At 36.7% G+C, this 19,318-nt stretch overlaps 1 protein-coding gene across 5 annotated transcripts in view; it reads right to left on the bottom strand.

Moving 5' to 3' along the window:
• The window catches only part of arrdc1b (arrestin domain containing 1b), a 33,460-nt gene that overhangs the window by 4,281 nt on the left and 9,861 nt on the right, over positions 1–19,318 (bottom strand). For 4 of the 5 annotated variants that reach the window (XM_079404709.1, XM_079404713.1, XM_079404710.1 and 1 more), the window contains 5 exons: positions 9,134–9,244; positions 2,973–3,023; positions 2,029–2,183; positions 1,316–1,498; positions 988–1,164 (listed from right to left, as the gene is read on the bottom strand). In XM_079404709.1, coding sequence (XP_079260835.1) covers positions 988–1,164; positions 1,316–1,498; positions 2,029–2,183; positions 2,973–3,023; positions 9,134–9,244 — 677 coding nt within the window. Of the gene's footprint in view, positions 1–987; positions 1,165–1,315; positions 1,499–2,028; positions 2,184–2,972; positions 3,024–9,133; positions 9,245–16,744; positions 16,801–19,318 lie in introns of all 5 variants that reach the window. The other variant, XM_079404711.1, reaches the window with a different exon arrangement.

The raw sequence follows: 19,318 nt of genomic DNA, 5'->3' as shown, positions 1-19,318 counted from the left end.
AAACTGATCTGAATGATTTGTTCATGAATCAGACTGATTTGGTTAGTCAAAATATCCAATCTTTTGGATTTTGATAGTCAGAAGAGTCCAATCGTTTCTATGAACTGGTTGATCCAGGTCTTTCAACTACTCTGAATGATTCATTCGTGAATCAAACTAGATCAGTTTTTGAAATGAACTTACTGAGTTAAAAAAAAAATTATGAATTGGTCAATACTGTTCACAAAAGTGATCTAAAAAATTATTTCGCGAATTTGTTTTGGTCCTTTATGACATGTAGGCATTTTTTAATTTATGTAGCCTACACAATAATAATCTTTTATGTTATAATCCTTTAATTTTTTATATCTGGCATGTTTGTGTGCTGTCCCTGTGTGTGTAATAAGCAGAGTGTACGTGTGTTGTGGACCTGCCTATAGGCACATATTACTAACACGCTATTTAAATAACAAAAATACTGCCCCATCGACTTTAGACCAGGTTTTAGTTGGTCAATGGCGCAGTCTATTTCAGTTGCCTCAAAATAGCAACGCGCCAACAATGTGCCTGAACACACCTCGTTTTCAGACCAGCACCCCCACGAGTGCACAAATGCATTTGCTATTTCAACAACGTGGCGCAGGACGTGAAAATGATAATTGCGTCAGGCTGAAAGTAGCAAAAAACACTTGCTGGAGCCGCATTGCGCCGAGTGTATGATAGGGTCCTAATTCTCACTTGACTTGAATTCAACTCATTAAGTCAGATCTTTTCAATGAATTAGCTGATCTAGTTCACCAACGGGAATGATTCTTACATAATTCAGATTCGGTTCTCTATTTCAACTCACTTTGTGTGATATTTTAAATTAACTGGTTAAATTCAGTTTGTAAAATGACTCTTAATGATTCATTTATGAATCATTTTAGTTAGTAAATGACGACAGATGGTTTTTACTTCATGCAAAGTTAAGGTTAAGATTAAAGGTTAAGGTTTCCTATCCCATACCTGGACAAAATACTCGATATCTATGAGACTGCAGCCAGTGAGGCCTGATTGAGGAAGAGGAGGGACGATGATCTGTTCTCTCCACTCTGCATGTTTACCAGCCTTAACCCCGGCACCCTCGACCTCTGCTATGGGCCGCAGATCAAACACTGGCCGCTTTGTTTTATACGACACTCTCTGCACAGATATACACAGTTGTAATGATCATTAGCATTATCTGACAATTTACATTTACAAGTACATCACCTATTGTCAACCACAATGCTGGAAAAATGTGGCATTTTTATGAAACTAAACATCAGCAGTCTATATTTTATTTTCTACATACCTGAATAAGGCTGGCCATCACATAACCGGTGTCTTTACCGGACTTGTTATGGATCTCAGTGGATAGTTTGATAACCTGTCCAGGAGTGTATCCTCTTAGATCACTGCAGGCCTTCAGCATGAGCGTGCCTGTTTTTACCAGGAGGTAGCTAAATTTTTTTGTTGTCACAGCAGAGCTGGGTTGCTGGGAAAAGAAGGGCAGACATTAGGAATCGGAGAGCAAGTATAATATAATATAATATAATATGTGACCCTGGACCACAAAACCAGTCTTAAGTCGCTGGGGTATATTTGTAGCAATAGCCAAAAATATGTATGGGTATGGGTAAAAATGTTTGATTTTTCTTTTATGCCAAAAATCATTAGGATATTAAGTAAACATCATGTTCCATGAAGATATTTAGTAAATTTCCTACCATAAATATATCAAAACTTAACTTTTATCAGTAATATGCATTGCTAAGAACTTAATTTGGACAACTTTAAGGGCGATTTTCGAATATTTCGATTTTTTTGCACCCTCAGATTCCAGATCTTCAAATAGTTGTATCTCAGCCAAATATTGTCCTATCCTAACAAACCATGCGTCAGTGGAAAGCTTATTTATTTATTTAGCTTTGTCACTTAAGACTGGTTTTGTGGTCCAGGGTCACATATAATATGTATATTATGAATATATTAGAATCGTTTTTTTTCCACATAGTCAGGTCTCACCTCTATATCTGGCAGCTCATTGAGGTTAAGCACATTGAGAAGGTAAAAGGGTCGCTGGGTCTTGTAGTCCTTTGCGAAACGTGGCGTGTCAATAAAGGCCCTAATCTTGTACAAAATCTTCCCAAACGGGCCTTCAAACGAGGTTGGAACAGATGCTACAACAGACATAAAGAATATGTTATTTTGGATTTGTCAAAAGCTTTCCTATTCAAGCTACTTTATAAAATAATCATGTCTTTGATAAAACAACAATATCGTTCAAGGACCAGAATATTGGATGATGACAAGATGATGTTTGCGCTCACAATCAATAAAATGAATCAATACAGCTCTAAGTGCTGTCATTCCGAACCTGTTTTAAAAGCAAAATGTAATCTGAAGGCTCAGGAGCTCTGGAAAATTAATAAATAAAAGCACACCACTATAAAATTCAACCAAAACAGCCCACAGATATTAACTAGTTTAATCTCCAAATATCTCTGTCTTCATATTTGCATGTCTTATGCCAAAATGCATTACTGTTTTATGGGGTGGAAAGTCCCTAGATTGATCAGATGCATCGAGTTTATCTTGAATAGGTGTTCATACAGTCTACCAGCAAGGGGCGCAGCTTCAGGCTGCAAGTGGTCACTAATTAAGCAGCCAGGAATGTTGCTGCTATACCTTCCATTTAATAGCTCATGATGGGACATGTGTTAATGCAGAAAGGGGCGGTTCCATAATAAAAAGACTTTATACAGCTGCTATTAGATCAAGGTTAAAATTAAACTCTTCTTCCACCCTCTCATCACGCTTCAGAGGCACTCAGCATAGTTTAACCTCACACCTGAGTGCTCTCCGTGCACAACACAACATCCTCATTTAATGACTAACATTAAGTTGCTCTGAACGAAAATGTGCTTTAAATGCTTTGAGATGCTAATTATAAAATTAAAGAAAATTACCTGGAATGACGAACTGAAATGGAAAGCTGTGCTCACCAGCTGACAGAGTACCTGTAATTGCAGAAGAAAAATAAAAAATTATGTACATAAATACATATGCATTTTATTAATATATATAATTATGTGTGTGTGTACACTCACAGACACATGCATATATATTAAGAAAATAATAACTGAAATGATAAAACAAATAAAACAAGAAATATAAAAATATATTAATATACGATTAAACATATAATATATATCATTTGTGTTTGTATCTATAAACACAGATACAGTCAGGTCCATAAATATTGGGACATCGACACAATTCTAACATTTTTGGCTCTATACACCACCACAATGGATTTCAAATGAAACGAACAAGACGTGCTTTAACTGCAGCTTTAATTTGAGGGTATTTACATCCAAATCAGGTGAACGGTGTAGGAATTAAAACAGTTTGCATATGTGCCTCCCACTTGTTAAGGGACCAAAAGTAATGGGACAGAATAATAATCATAAATCAAAGTTTCACTTTTTAATACTTGGTTGCAAATCCTTTGCAGTCAATTACAGCCTGAAGTCTGGAACGCATAGACATCACCCGACGCTGGGTTTCATCCCTGGTGATGCTCTGCCAGGCCTCTACTGCAACCGTCTTCAGTTCCTGCTTGTTCTTGGGGCATTTTCCCTTCAGTTTTGTCTTCAGCAAGTGAAATGCATGCTCAATCGGATTCAGGTCAGGTGATTGACTTGGCCATTGCATAACAGTCCACTTCTTTCCCTTCAAAAACTCTTTGGTGGCTTTTGCAGTATGCTTTGGGTCATTGTCCATCTGCACTGTGAAGCGCAGTCCAGTGAGTTCTGAAGCATTTGGCTGAATATGAGCAGATAATATTGCCCGAAACACTTCAGAATTCATCCTGCTGCTTTTGTCAGCAGTCACATCATCAATCAATACAAGAGAACCAGTTCCACTGGCAGCCATACATGCCCACACCATGACACTACCACCACCATGCTTCACTGATGAGGTGGTATGCTTAGGATCATGAGCAGTTCCTTTCCTTCTCTTCCCATCACTCTGGTACAAGTTGATCTTGGTCTCATCTGTCCATAGGATGTTGTTCCAGAACTGTGAAGGCTTTTTTAGATGTCGTTTGGCAAACTCTAATCTGGCCTTCCTGTTTTTGAGGCTCACCAATGGTTTACATCTTGTGGTGAACCCTCTGTATTCACTCTGGTGAAGTCTTCTCTTGATTGTTGACTTTGACACACATACACCTACCTCCTGGAGAGTGTTCTTGATCTGGCCAACTGTTGTGAAGGGTGTTTTCTTCACCAGGGAAAGAATTCTTCGGTCATTCACCACAGTTGTTTTCCGTGGTCTTCCGGGTCTTTTGGTGTTGCCGAGCTCACCGGTGCGTTCCTTCTTTTTAAGAATGTTCCAAACAGTTGTTTTGGACACGCCTAATGTTTTTGCTATCTCTCTGATGGGTTTGTTTTGTTTTTTCAGCCTAATGATGGCTTGCTTCACTGATAGTGACAGCTCTTTGGGGAAGTCGTGGCCTAATGGTTAGAGAGTCGGACTCGTAATCCAAAGGTTGCGGGTTCGAGTCTCCGTCCGGCAGGGATTGTAGGTGGGGTGAGTGAACTTCCAGCGCTCTCTCCACCCTCAATACCACGACTGAGGTGCCCTTGAGCAAGGCACCGAACCCCCAACTGCTCCCCGGGCGCTTGTGTGTGTGTTCACTGCTGTGTGTGTGCACTATGGATGGGTTAAATGCAGAGCACGAATTCCGAGTATGGGTCACCATACTAGGCAGTATGTCACTTCACTTCACTTCACTTCACTTCACTTCACTTCTTTGGATCTCATCTTGACAGTTGACAGCAACAGATTCCAAATGCAAATAGCACACTTGAAATGAACTCTGGACCGTTTATCTGCTCATTGTAATTGGGATAATGAGGGAATAACACACACCTGGCCATGGAACAGCTGAGAAGCCAATTGTCCCATTACTTTTGGTCCCTTAACAAGTGGGAGGCACATATGCAAACTGTTGTAATTCCTACACCATTCACCTGATTTGGATGTAAATACCCTCAAATTAAAGCTGACAGTCTGCAGTTAAAGCACATCTTGTTCGTTTCATTTGAAATCCATTGTGGTGGTGTATAGAGCCAAAAATGTTAGAATTGTGTCGATGTCCCAATATTTATGGACCTGACTGTATACTGTATATGCAAACAATGCTACAAAAGTATATATAATACATTTAAAAAAAATATTTTACAATATTTCATATAATTATTACATCATATAAATGTTTAATATATATATATATATATATATATTAAATATATATATATATATTAAACATTATATACATATATTAAATATATATTAATATATATATGTAGTCAATTATTATATGGTTTTGTGCCATTTCTAATTCTAGCTATTAATTGTACATTAACTAATGAATGCATTATATAATGTATTAATGATTGATAATGCTATTAATGTAAGTCTTACTGAAAGTGTACATATTTAATATACCATAATATTAACACATGAACACAGAACAGAAGACGTCCTAAAATACTTCCCTATCATGAGAAACAATGTATTGTGGGAGTGGAAGTCTGGCAAGTCAGAGTGACTCAAACAGGACGACGTATCTGGGTAGATAAGCACACTGACAGCTGTAACAATGCCCTCTCCTGTGCTTTCTAACTGGGGATTTCCACAACCCCAGAGGTTATTCAAAGATCTGGAAGTGTATATATATATATATCTTGAATAAAGCACTGTAAATGTGTGCCCCTCCTGTGACGCTTTTTAAAAAAAGTTTGTAATTTGGCACCCTGCGTGTGAATTCGCACGAGCTACAGCGTGCGCCGCCTGTGCTTGTTGATCAAAACTTTCAAATTTGGCAGTAAAATCACATCTAAGGGTGTTGTCTGATTTAAAAAAAATGTACTTGAGTTAATGTATGAGGAGAAAACGAGTTAACACCAGCCATCATTACTGTATAAATCTGTTCGTGTTTATAAGTCACAGTCTGTAAGACAGGAAAAGGGCTCTTAGAGAAAATTATGGGAAATTCAATGACACAAGCAGCTTGGAGAGCAGAGCAGACATATCGACTGTCCGTTTGAGCTATACTTACAGTGTTTGTAAGGAAGGAAGTCCTCAAAAAAAGAGACATACAACCGGAAACGGGGTTGATTAAGGCAAAACTAGCCTCGCTAACAGCTTATATTAATCATTTTCTGTACTACACAGATTTCCAATGGAAAAAAAACACATTTAGCTTTATGATTTGGCAAACGCAAATCTCAAGTTCTTGGGTTTATTTTTGATAGTTATCAGTTTATTGCTATGCATGCAAACCAGGTCCTGTTTTGACGCAATAAACACACTGCTGTCTAATTCTGAGAAACAAAACCTGTTCTAAATGAATTTATGAGTAGTGACACATGCATAAAGTTTCCCATATAAGCCATGAAAGTTCATGACAATGTGTTTGACCTCTCAGCTGTGAGAGATATCACCTTTTCTTGTTCAGTACATGCCTTCAAAGAGTTAACAGAAATCCAAAGATGCAGATCTCCATGTCGTCAGCAGCGAGAGGTCAAACGGGGAAATGTTTTACAGCTAGAGCTCTTTCATAAAGTGCTGTCAAAAGGGAGATTGAAAACACTTTAACAACTGATTTAAAGGTATAAAGTGCCAAAAAATGGAAATTCATGTCATTCCAAACCTGTATGACTTTAATTCTTCTGATGGAACACAATAGAAGATATTCTGAAGAATGTTTTGACTGCTTTTATCCATAAAAGGAAAGTCAGTGAAGTCCAAAACAACAGTGAACCCCATTGACTCTCATTGTATGGCCCAAAAAAACAAAACAAAAAAAACCCTACAGAGACATTTTTCAAAATATCATCTTTTGTATTGTTGTATAAAAAATAAATGGTTTAGAATTGTCCATTTTTGGGTGCACTATTCCTTTAATTTGGCCAGAACCGCACCTTGCCAATGCGTCAGTTCTCTGATGTCTTTGTTGGAATGCTATGAAACACATCCAACTATATCATTTACAATAGTGATTTACAATAATTTACAACACCCAATTTTCAATTCTCAGAGGACTAAAAGCATCGCAATCCACCACCACCGCCCTGTCTCTTAGTGCTTCTGAGCAATGAAGAGTGGAACACAAACCCTTAATGGGCAGACAGCATTAGTTCCTGGCAGCCAGCATAAGAGACACTCAGCGCCTCTGTCGGCCTGTGGGGTCAGATAAGCACTGTTACCCAGCACATCTGATTCAGTCGACCAGGCTGCTAAAAGGTCTCCTGGAAAGGGGTCGTAGGACAAGTCTGGGCATGTGACCTAGCAAGCACTCTGACAGGAAAAGACCTGCCGGGACACATATGCCAAGAGCTCACACTTCACCTCACGGCAGAACATAATGACTCTGTGTGACCTGAACACAGAGGTGAGAGACAGAGAGAAAGAAGGCAAGAAGAAATTCTTGCAGTTTTGGCAAAATCTGTGCAATCTGAAAACACCTAACACTCTTTTCTAATCAGGCGTGATGCAATAAAATATTTGCGTAAATCTTTATATTGGTTTTACTAGCCAGCTGCTACTGTAATGAGAGACAGGAACGGTTGGTTTATATGGAGTGCAACAGTAAAAATCCCATTCATTTTCTGAATTGGGTAACTGATTTTTAATAATAACTTATAAACCGTTAAAAACAGACCTCCTATGAGCTACGGGATTGTTAATTGCTGTTATAAAATTTTGTTAAAGCCATCAGCCCACATAATTTCATCTTATTCTTGAAATAATCACGTTTAACAGTGGAATTTCTGGTGAAAAACTACATTATCTAAGATTCTGCAAATAAATCTCCAACAATCAGAATCGTGGGAAGCAAATCGTGCCATAACAACCTGTCCACTCCCATGAAACCCACTGAAAATATATATTCAGCATGTTTAAATCAATAGTTTTATTTATTTTGTCATTATTTATTAATTTATGTAATTCACGATGCTTCTTAGTTCTTTTCCTCATTTAAGTTATTAAGAACTGAATCTATTAACTTTGTCTTTTTAGCTAGTTTTCAAATTTTTTGCTTCATATCAAGGCTTGTAATGTTGTGATTCACTTCTAGTTGGTTTAGTTTATGGCTTATAAGACTTCTTTAATAAGTCCCTATAGGAAAAATATTTCTAGAAGCATGGCTGTTGATAAAAGTGGGTGGGGACTATTGCATTTTTTTGGTGTTCTGCTGGTAGCCCCGCCCACTGTAAAATTGGTCCAAAACATCAGGTTATTATCATCGGCTGTGACCATGTCATGTTCATGACCAGTTTAATGCTCAGTGAGAACAGAACACTTGGTAACTTTTCGCAAGACATCAGGTAAAGTTGTAATGTAACAAACTATCTAAAAAGCAAAAATAATCTGTTTCTACATAGTCTCTTAAACAAACAAACTCCCGCTCCTAAACTTACTGTACATGATTGGCAGAGAGCTGCCTCAAAATGTTCTCATTGGCTAAAGAACAGCTGTTCCTTTTTTGTGGTCGAGCATTGACAGACCCTAGGGCTGTCACAAGTTGTTTTTCTCAATCTATAGGTTTCATTTGGCATTGTATCCTCTTAAATATACAGACATTTCCTACAGCTACACATACACCTGATTTGCTAAAAGGATGGTTGTTTGGACACTACAACCATCAGTTTTAACAGAAATAACAGTACACGCATGCTCTTTAAATATTATTTCTATGCCGACAGATCGGTTATTATCATTATCATGTAGATTGCTCGAAGGAGACAAATCAAAGGTTTAAAGGAATGACTCAAATCTAACCTCCTTAAAGGGTTATGTGACACATGACACATTCAGACAGACAGGAAGAAACCAGAAAGACAAGTACTCAGAACAGGAAACTCTTCAGACACAAACAGCTGAAGATGAATTTGAGAAGTAAACATTGAAGTCCTTCAAAGTGAGCAAGGTTTTTATTGTAGAGTGGAGCCATTAAAGGCAATTTAAAGGATATTTGACTAATAATATTAAGAATTTCTGAACTAAAGGAAAGCTGAAACTGAAAGCGATGGTGAATAAAAGTTGGCCCCCTTACCTTTATCGGCCACAGACAGTGTGCTGCTCAAGTACTTCTCCTCAAGCATCCACGATGCATCATTCAGCTTGGACGAGATGCCACATGACCCCACACAGTTGACTTTAATGGCTGTAAAAGGGCAAAAAGACATAATTCATCATTTTTAGGTTCAAAGTTCAGTCATGTCATTCAGAAAGTAAAATAAAACTTAATCAAATCATTTTATATAGTATGCATGTAATTTAAATATTTATTTTAAATGACCTGTTTAAGTATACTATATATTGTCCTCTATAGCATTCAATAGCTTTCCTGTCAAAAATATAAAACAAATAAATATTAAATAAAAAATCATAAAAAATTATTGCTGTTAAGGAAATTTTATTTATGAAAGAAAAACAAAAAAATATATCCATATCTGACACACCCTGTCATTCCATTTAAACACAGATAAGGTTGTTTGCGAAACATGTTGGCGACACCTTCATAAATTAGACTTCTTTTTAACACCATTCAAGAAATGACGCAAGGATAGGTCTGATAAGTCTAATCGCTTTGGATTTTCCACAGTAAACATATCTGGTGTCATGTTCTTGATGATTCAGTCATCAATCATTGATCTAGAGCAGCAAATGTTGAGAATAGGAATGTCGATTGTTTTCCTTTCATCGAACAACCTGTCTGATTTCTAACGATCCACGCAACAGACATTCCGTACGAATTAAACATTCACCCAGACAGAAAACCCCCATTGTCTGGAGCGTCGAGGAGAAACAGCCATCCTTATTTGCATAATAATTGCATGATGCTAAGCTCTCCACACAGGCTTTAGCAGGGTGTACCCAGAAACATAAAGACACCAAAACGTACAAAATCCAACCAGACAGACCAACGTCAAACCCTTCAAACACCAAAAATTTAGGTTGAAATCAGACCTAAAGGTCAAGGTCACAAGATATAGACAAATATATTTGCATGTGTATGGCTATAGCATTGGTGCTTTTGCCATTACTGTGCCACTAATATAGGCTATAGAGATGAATTTTTGATCAGTCTTTAATGCTTAGACAAACATATACACCTTACATGACCCTGTCAGGCAGTTCACAAATATACAGTGTGCGCAAGTCTGAATTTGAGTGAAAAGAGACAAACTGACTCAGCCATGTGACCACATGCTGATCTGATTATGTAATGGGCCAGTGGTTGGTAAAACCCAAGAAATCTCAATTGGATTGACTCAAAACAGCAGGGCAGAGCAAACGTAACCATTACATCTTCACTCTCACATATACAGTAGCTCAGGAAACAACCATCTCCAAACATTCAAACAACCCTCATGGTTTTCTGCAAGCATGCAGTCTTGGAGCATCAAATTTCATATTCACATTCAAAAAGCAATAAAGCTTTACTGTAGAAAAAGACAGAGTGAGATTGATAGAGATAAAGCAGAATGTAAGAGACAGAAAAGATAACAAAAATGAACAGATGTCAGTGGCACTTCTTAGTAGGGTTGGGTTAATAATTCCACATTTTAGTACAACAGGATCCTTGTATTGATACCTTGATAAAAACAGACAAAGTTTTGAATATGTGAAGATTTCCATATCATCTGACAAAAATACTAAACCAATAATTGAAATACACATTTAAAAAAAAACTTTCATCATTTCCATCACAGACGTTTTGCAAGCAAATGGAAAATTAATCAGGGTAATGCCAAAATCTTGCGAGTGAACACAAAAGTTTATCAAGGAATTTCTTGATAATTCTTGCAAGCGAATGCAAAAGTCTTGCAAGCGAAGGCAAATGTTTTTGAAAGCATATGCAAAGTTTTTCTGGGGAACGAAAATGTTTTGTGAGTGAATGCTAAAGCAATGAAATATATTTTTTCCTCCAATATCATCCCCCCCCCCCCCCCCCCCCCCCCCCATCACCATGCCCTTTCATAAGATACATATATTTCTTACTGAAACAGGAAATTGGGGTGGAGCACATTAAAGTGTCCATCCCTGTTTTTGTAAATAGCCAATAGCATTTACTTTACATCACAACTGTAAATGATTTGCTGTGCTACTGCTAGTCAATGACAAATGATACTAGTAGGAGGTACATTCAAAATTGGAATGGCCAAATATTTGCATAAGCCCTTGAATGAGTACAAGAAAAGTCATTAGTATTCTCATTTGTTCTCCCAAAATACAAACACCACTCATTTTAAATGCATATATCTGCTGAAATCTAGTGTTGGTTATATGTTTATAAGTATATTAGGATACAGTTTAGCACATGGACTACAAACGACAAAAAAAATCCTATTTTGTTTTCATGGGATCAAACACATGCATGCAGCATATAATCAATGACCAATTTTATCACATACCAAAATTAGCAAAACAAATGTATTGTACCGTTTAAAAATTGCAGTAATGGGATCCTTTGTCCTGGTGCAAGTTTACATTTTAGTAAGCAAGTCAAACTCCAAACAGACAGATAAACTGCTCAGTGGCCAAAGCAGACCTATCATGAATGAAACCAGGCATCATTTTCGCAGAGAAAATCTGTCAGTTTGCATTTTCAGACAAAGGTAGAAGGGGGGTTCGAATCAGGGCAGGCATAACACACTGCTGGGGAATGTTAAAGCCTGTTTGTGTGTGGCCGGCACACAGTCTAAATCAGCACTAGTTCACCACAGACACAAAACACTGGTGGCAGATGGCAGCATATCACTGGACCGGGCAGGTGCCCTCCCTGGCACACTGGCATGAAAGCCCTTCTATCTCTAGCACAAATAAAACAACTAAATCCAATGGAGAGACAGTCCTCCGAGTATCAGACGACTCATGAACGAATAAATAGGCATTAAAGCACCAGTGCCATCTGCTGTGTACCATCTGGGCACTTCTGCTGGCATAAGGAAACTCTATGCTGACTACATCCTACCCCTATATACTAAAAAAGCAGTAATGAAAATGAAAACAGTACATTGTGTTAAAATGATTTTGCTTTAGCTACAGGACTTTCCATGACTTTTTTGTGACTTTTCCAGTCCCGTGTAAAATATAATAATAATAATTTAAACTGATTCACTAATGACTCATTCGGACAGAGTTGAGAGCCAGTTTGATTTATTGAAAAGAACGAAAGAAACGCAGCTGCAGCTTTCGAAAGAATTTGAAAGAATGATTCATTCCCAAATTTTGCTATATACCAAGTTTTACTCAATTTCTAGCTGATTTTGTTTTCTTTCTTTACTAAAGAAATGTCTTTCAATTTTTTTTCAGACCTAGAAAATATTATGTAAAGTATTTTTCAGATTATGACCATGGAAATATGTAGCTAACATGCTTACAAAGAAAGAACATATTAAGTATACAATATAGGAAAATAAGAAATATGAATATGAAACATAAGTATTGCATTGCAAAATGTTTTGTTGTCTTTTTTTAACAACTGGGCAGCTGAAGTAAACCCTTGTAAAACAGAGTGATTCACACCATGACAAGTTCTACTGTATCAGCCGTGACTCAACTATTACAGGAAATAACACAACCAAAGAGAGGATGTACAGACAGCTTTACTTCTGTTTGTTAGTGTATAAGTAAAAGGTCATGTTGACACTGAATGCAGCTATTAAAATGAAAATAGTTCTTGCACAACGTGGTGAGGCCAGCTGGATTCATTGTAGCTTCATACGGACAAAAGAGCAAGATGGAAATGAAGCTTTCATGAAATGGAAATAAGCCTCACAGCCTCAGAATGATTATAAAGTGAGATTGCATATGAGTGGTTTATGGTTTTACTCTTACAACATCTCTGTCATGTATTCTGTCTTCCATTAGAAGCAATGGTTCTAAAACATCACAAGATGTCATGATTTCACATCGTCTTCTTTTAGCATCATAGAAGACCAATTATGCCAAATCAATGTTTTTCGGTCCTTTGAGGAACAAATAATTCTGAAGAATTCTGAAATCTGAATGGTCACTGGTGCTTTCAAGGTTCATATGGAGTGAAAACACACTATGATTTATTCTGTATATTATAAGAAGTCATAGCTTTGAATAAGAAACCAAACAAAATTCAAGCTGTTATCCACTGAAAAGGTGTTCCAAACTTGAGAGTATATGAATGAATCATTCTTTTGAATCAGATATTTTGAATGAATCAGTTGATCTGAATCAAGAAGTGAATATTGACTCAAATTCCAGTTATTTTTCTCAGCCAAATATGACTTCTGAAGACTTGAGTCATATAGACCGCTTTTATGATATTCTTATAGTGCTTTTGCATTGCTTTAAAGCTTAAAAGTCTTCAGTTCTCATTCACTGCAACTGACATTCCATTATAAAAAATCATTTTTTTGTTTTATAGAGGAAAGAAAGTCAGTAAATGATGATAGAAAATTAATTTCTGGATGAAATATTCCTTTCAAGCTGAACACTGTGTGCTGGGATCTGACACAGAGTCTACAGGGGGACACGCTGGAGTTGGTCCAGGCCTCTTGGCAGCTTATACGGTTCAGCGCATGTGTCAGAGAAACACCGCAGTGGGCGTCCAGAGCGTCTCCTGTGTTTATCACAACCCTTCCACATGGGAAGACAGCATGGGCTGAACCTGCTTCCTAACACACGCAGCGTAAGCAACACTTTTGCCAGTCATCAGATGGCTGTGAGAAACTACGCACCCATCTATTATCAAACAGTTTATATCTAAGAATACTATATGCAACAACCTATTCGAGTACTCTTCCAACGGTATATTCAAACACACAAACCTAATTGTTAACAAAAAAAAAAAAAAAATGAAAAACAATTCTCCTAAAAACCACAGATCTAAAGGAAAGGTTCATTATCTGTTTGAAATATGATTCTGTCCAGTACCGCCCATGTCCTTTAAGAATGTCCCTTCCCTAGGACAGGAATTTATGGGTGACACAATTAAGAGTTTCAGGTATATGCACAACTGGCTCTGAAAGCTCAGCTCTGCAATGTTTTAAGACCATAAAACCCTCCTTTAAGAAACACATAAAAGCTTATAAGACAGTTCATCTTAAATTACAAGATAACAAGGCTGTTTAACTGGCTTCCTTATTTTAACTTATAAAACATTTAACACTTTAAACATGCATTAAAATAATTACATTTTTACCAGAATACATAATTATATTTTTACATTTCTAAATAAATTCTAAAAATCTTTTATTTATCTATTTTTATTTATTTATTTAGAAATGTAAAAATTGGGCATTAAAAATGATTGGCCATTCTGTATTAAAAACAATCTATCTGTTTTTATTTTCCTGTTTTTGTTTTTTATTTAGAAATGTAAAAATCTTACTGGGCATTCTGTATGTTAAATATTTTATTATTTATGTATTTATTTTATTATTTTATTTTATTCATAAATGTAAACATTTTGCTGGGAAAAACTATTTAATTAGCTTTGTATCCGATCAGTGATGAATTCTGAAACCCGTCAGAGAGAATTTGACCTTGTGACACCGGAGAAATGCAACAGTGAGTCAGCACATGAAGGTCCGCCTGCACTGGCATAGAAATGGACAGCTGGGTTTGGGGAGAGACTGATATTTCCTTGTTAACTGTTGGGCTGGATACAGTTCAGCTGGAGTGGAGACACACAAAAGAGCTACAGTGTGTTTGTCGACGGTCAGGTTTTTCTTTCGACAATGCACACAGAAGAATCCTTGATCCCTACGCCAAAACACAAAGAATGACTGTATCGCAGCAAGCACAGGGTCGATTTCAATTGGTCAAGAGTGTGATTAATGAGATTGATCGAATGCAATTAATTGACTAAAAGAAGGAGGTTCCATTAAACATGCTTAATTCAAAAAGAAAAAAGCATCATGTGACTATGACGTTCAGCAGAAGATACAATATAACCCTTCAAATGTCTGTTTGAGATCAGACTTGATAATTATTGGGTTTCAGCAGCTGGAAGCACTGAACTGGTTTATTTCACCCACTGACACATTAACTACATCACCACACAGCACACAATGGATGACTTATAAAACATTATGTGTCTCACAATGACACAAAGTTTCACATCAGATTGGTGAAATGTTATGACTTTCGCCCATCCAAGTCATTAGAGAAGTACAACACTAGACATCATTAAAGGAAAAGAATGTAGAGACAAAATCTTCAAGAAAATCATAATAGTTTTGAACAACATCAGGATGAATAAATGATGACAGATATTTCCTTTTTGGACCAACTACCCCTTTGAGTAACACTAAATAATTTGCCAGCAGAACTGAATGTGGAAGCTGAACTCGAACACTACATTTCATCATCGACTGAGGAGCTCCATCATCCTTGATGCTCGAGGGTAACTCAACTCCCATGTCCTCATTAAAACTTCAAGAGCAATTAGACGCTCTTGCTTTCCCTCTTCAGTCTAACCTCGCTCCTGACCCTGTCACGACTCCCTTTATGAGCTTATTACAGCATTTAATCCACTAGCACCACAGATCACAAAGCTCAATTCAACTATAATACATCTGCCATTCACATCATTGGTCACACCTTCAGCTGCATGGTAAAGAATGAAAATGAGAGCAGTATGGTTTGCAGGTTTGCTCTTTATATGGGAGATATAAAGAGACTTGACCAAAACAAGAAACCCACAGCATTACTTGATGGGAGTAATATGTACATATTTGCCATTATTAATGCATTCCTATTTTTTTCCATTTATATTTAAACTTAAATATGCTTTTAAAGGAATATGTGTGTTTGTGTGTGTGTGTGTGTGTGTTGTTTAATACATACGGCAGTGTTGTTTTAGTGTGATTGATAAGAGTTTTTGTTAATGTTTTGAATTATATTTTATTTTAAAATTACTGACTTGTTATGCATTACTTTTTTTAAATGTGACTGATAAAATTAAATGGCATTTATTTAACAGCATGCATTACCAAACCCATAAAATAAGAATCTACCTATCCATCTATCATGTTTATGTATAAGGAGATTATCCAAACCGCATTACGCAACATGCTCTGGTCATTCAGTCCTTGTTCTACTCACACAGTACCTCATCTCACTGACCCCAAACATTCCCACCACTTACAGCACAAGCCCATCCTATCCCATGATCCTCTGCTACGTGCCATGCATCTCCCTGAGCTGTATTAACCTCACCTAAACAAAAGCCATCTCTCAGCCAGCACAGAAAAATCAGTGAACTGGCGTCCACAGAAAAGGACTTTAAATTTCATTAGATTATTAATTTACATTCAATGATGCATCACCACATGTCAAATGAAGCTGTAAAGCACAGAGAGGGAAAGATAAACACTCAATCTATCTGTAATCCTGATTTTTATGACTTGGCTCGGTCAAAACAGACCAGTGTGGGCCACATGAATCCACTTCAGTATGAAAGAGAAAGAAGATTTCTCCTTCGCTGTCAGTCTAAAGGCACTTTAACATTACAGCTTGTGATGTTGACCTGAGTCCATTTGGTTCAGGCCTAAATATTGAGTGTGAAAATAGTCTTAGTGCACCATTTAGGCTATGATTCCTCAAAGATATTTAGATGAGCCTCTCGTCCACGAGCCCTAAGTTTCTGCCAAGCTTTAGAAAAATTTTCACAAACCATTTGGCCAGACAACACCGGCTGTCAGACTCTGCGGAATGATGCATTAGCGGTGTCTGTCAATGAGATAACAAGAAAATTAATTTGTTGTTTACCACACACATGAAAATTTTACATAAACATGAGAATTTATGAGCAAGCTCTAAATCATAGGTAGCCGGTCGCGGATTCAGAGTGAGATTTACTCCAGGGATGGTAACAACACATCTGCTTTGATAGGGAATAGGCAGATTAGTGCAAGCAAACTAAGAATTTCAACTGAGGCAGGTCCCCCAAGATCTTTCTCCCTATATTTATGGACGCTATCGCTTGGCAGGTTCTCACTAAAAAGCACGGAAATAGAAGCTGTAGGTGGATTAATTTATATTTCAATAAAGAGACAGAAATAATTGATCAGGCTTTTGTTTACTCGTATAGGATCCTGTCATGAGGATTACAGTAAAAGCTTGTGCTGACTATTCTACATCATAATCACTCAAAATACTACTGGAAGAGAGCTGCATCCATAATTTTATGGTTATGCTAACAGGTCATGCTACACAGAACAAGAACATTTACTACACTACATGTAATATGTAGGTTATAAAATAAAAAATAAAAAACTACTTTTGTATATTTTACATATATAGTACACACACAACTATTAAAACTATTAAATATAAATATGCATAATGTTAACAATATATTTAAAATGTTATTTTAATACACTTCTTAAAATAAATAAAATTAATATTTCAATATACATGAAATATTGAACTGTTACAATGCAACAACTATGATGGCAAACCCATCTCTTACAAGTACGGTGGCGGTATGATAAAACCATAATACTAAACTTTGAAATACATACTGTTGTACAGAATGTATACCATATTCATATTCAGTATAATGGTATTTACAAGGTTTCTTAATCAGAAGGGAGATTTTTATTTGGTGGGTAAATTCTTTCTAGAAACTGCTCTTATATCATTTACCGAAACATTTGTCTAGCTCACTGCCGCCTGTTCAAGTGGACTTACAAAGAGAGGAAGTATAGTCCTTCCTTTGAAGGCTGATGAGCTTCTAATGAGCTACAATGAATACAGAGAAAAAAACAGGCCTATTTTGTCCGTATTTCTGTGATATGCATCGAAATATCAACCATCACTGTCAATTATATTTTTGGTATATTATGTAGTTGTGAATTTTATGTTGTCCAATGGAAAATGAATTTTCAGCAGAAAAACTGAATTTCAAATATAGTTATCTTTTATTAGGCCAGAAATGTTCTTGAATTAACAGACAAACAAAGCCTTGTGATGAAGGCATATTGAAGTACTCAATATATAATGAAAATCATTAGTGTTCTTCTGCACTCAGAGGAGAAAAGAGCCTTTCTCAGTGACGTGATGGAAGAACTGTAATTAAATTCTCAATGACACAGACAAATCGGCCCCTCTCTTTACTTTATAATATCCTCAGGGCTGGGAGGACAGGTAGCATTTCTTAACTACCTGATTTAATTAATGACATTGTTTTAGAGCACATGCTAAGTTGACATGGTTCAGATAAGTTGGAACAATGCCACCCAGATGTTTAGACCTTGTTGAGAAGAAGTGTGTTATTACCGTTCTACGTTTTCTCTTTTTATACTGTCTAGTATTGAATACTTAAATGGATAGTTCACCCAAAAATTAAAATTGCCTCATCATTTACTCACAATCCACTTGTTCCAAACCTGTATGAGTTTCTTTCTGCTGTTGAACACAAAAGAAGATATTTGATTATATCAAACCAGTTGATGGTAGCCAGTCAGTATGGAAAAAATGACGTAAATCAATACTATGCAAATCAATGGCTATTGTAAACTGTTTGGCTACCAACATTCTTCAATGATAACAGAATTTTCATTTTTGGGTGAACTATCCATTCAATTGTTCATGCTCATTTCCCCCATTTTTACCTGTAGATTACAATTTCCATAATCTAAAGTGCACTTAAAGATGGTCTTCAAAAACATTTATAATTTAATATCTATTCTTATACTGCACATTATAATATTGTGATGTCTAAGTTTACTTGTACCAATTAAAATGATTGATTTCAGCATTTTTTTCTTTTTGATTTTTTACACAAAATAATATACAATTTCTATCAGTAATGTATTGGCTAGATACATCTGCGCTCAATAGATACATCTGTGATTGGCTTCAATGATCTTCGCTTCACGTTCTTCACCGAGCGCTTCATTGATCATTGAAGCCAATCACAGATGTATCTTTTGAGCGCGTGAACACAATGACCAATCAGCGCTGTTTAAGAATCTGCTCAACAGCGCTCAAATCTTAGCGGGAAATGGACGTTTTGAAAATTTCAGTACCGAATGGTATCGCGGTCGGTACTTTTGACAACACTACGTGGCAGACTTGTTACTTACTTGTTCAGATGGCAATATACGGTGAAAATTCTTATTTGGGTCATATATTCCAAGACGTAGGCTAGAATCTGTGATTCCTAAGTACAGTATCCACACCGGTGCGGTGACTGACAGACTGAGACACACATACTCCTCAAAACATTAGATTCATCCGCGCT

The sequence above is a fragment of the Barbus barbus genome (genome assembly GCF_936440315.1).
Source record: "Barbus barbus genome assembly, chromosome: 43".
Lineage (NCBI taxonomy): Eukaryota > Metazoa > Chordata > Actinopteri > Cypriniformes > Cyprinidae > Barbus > Barbus barbus.
This window is presented reverse-complemented; position numbering and strand designations above follow the sequence as displayed.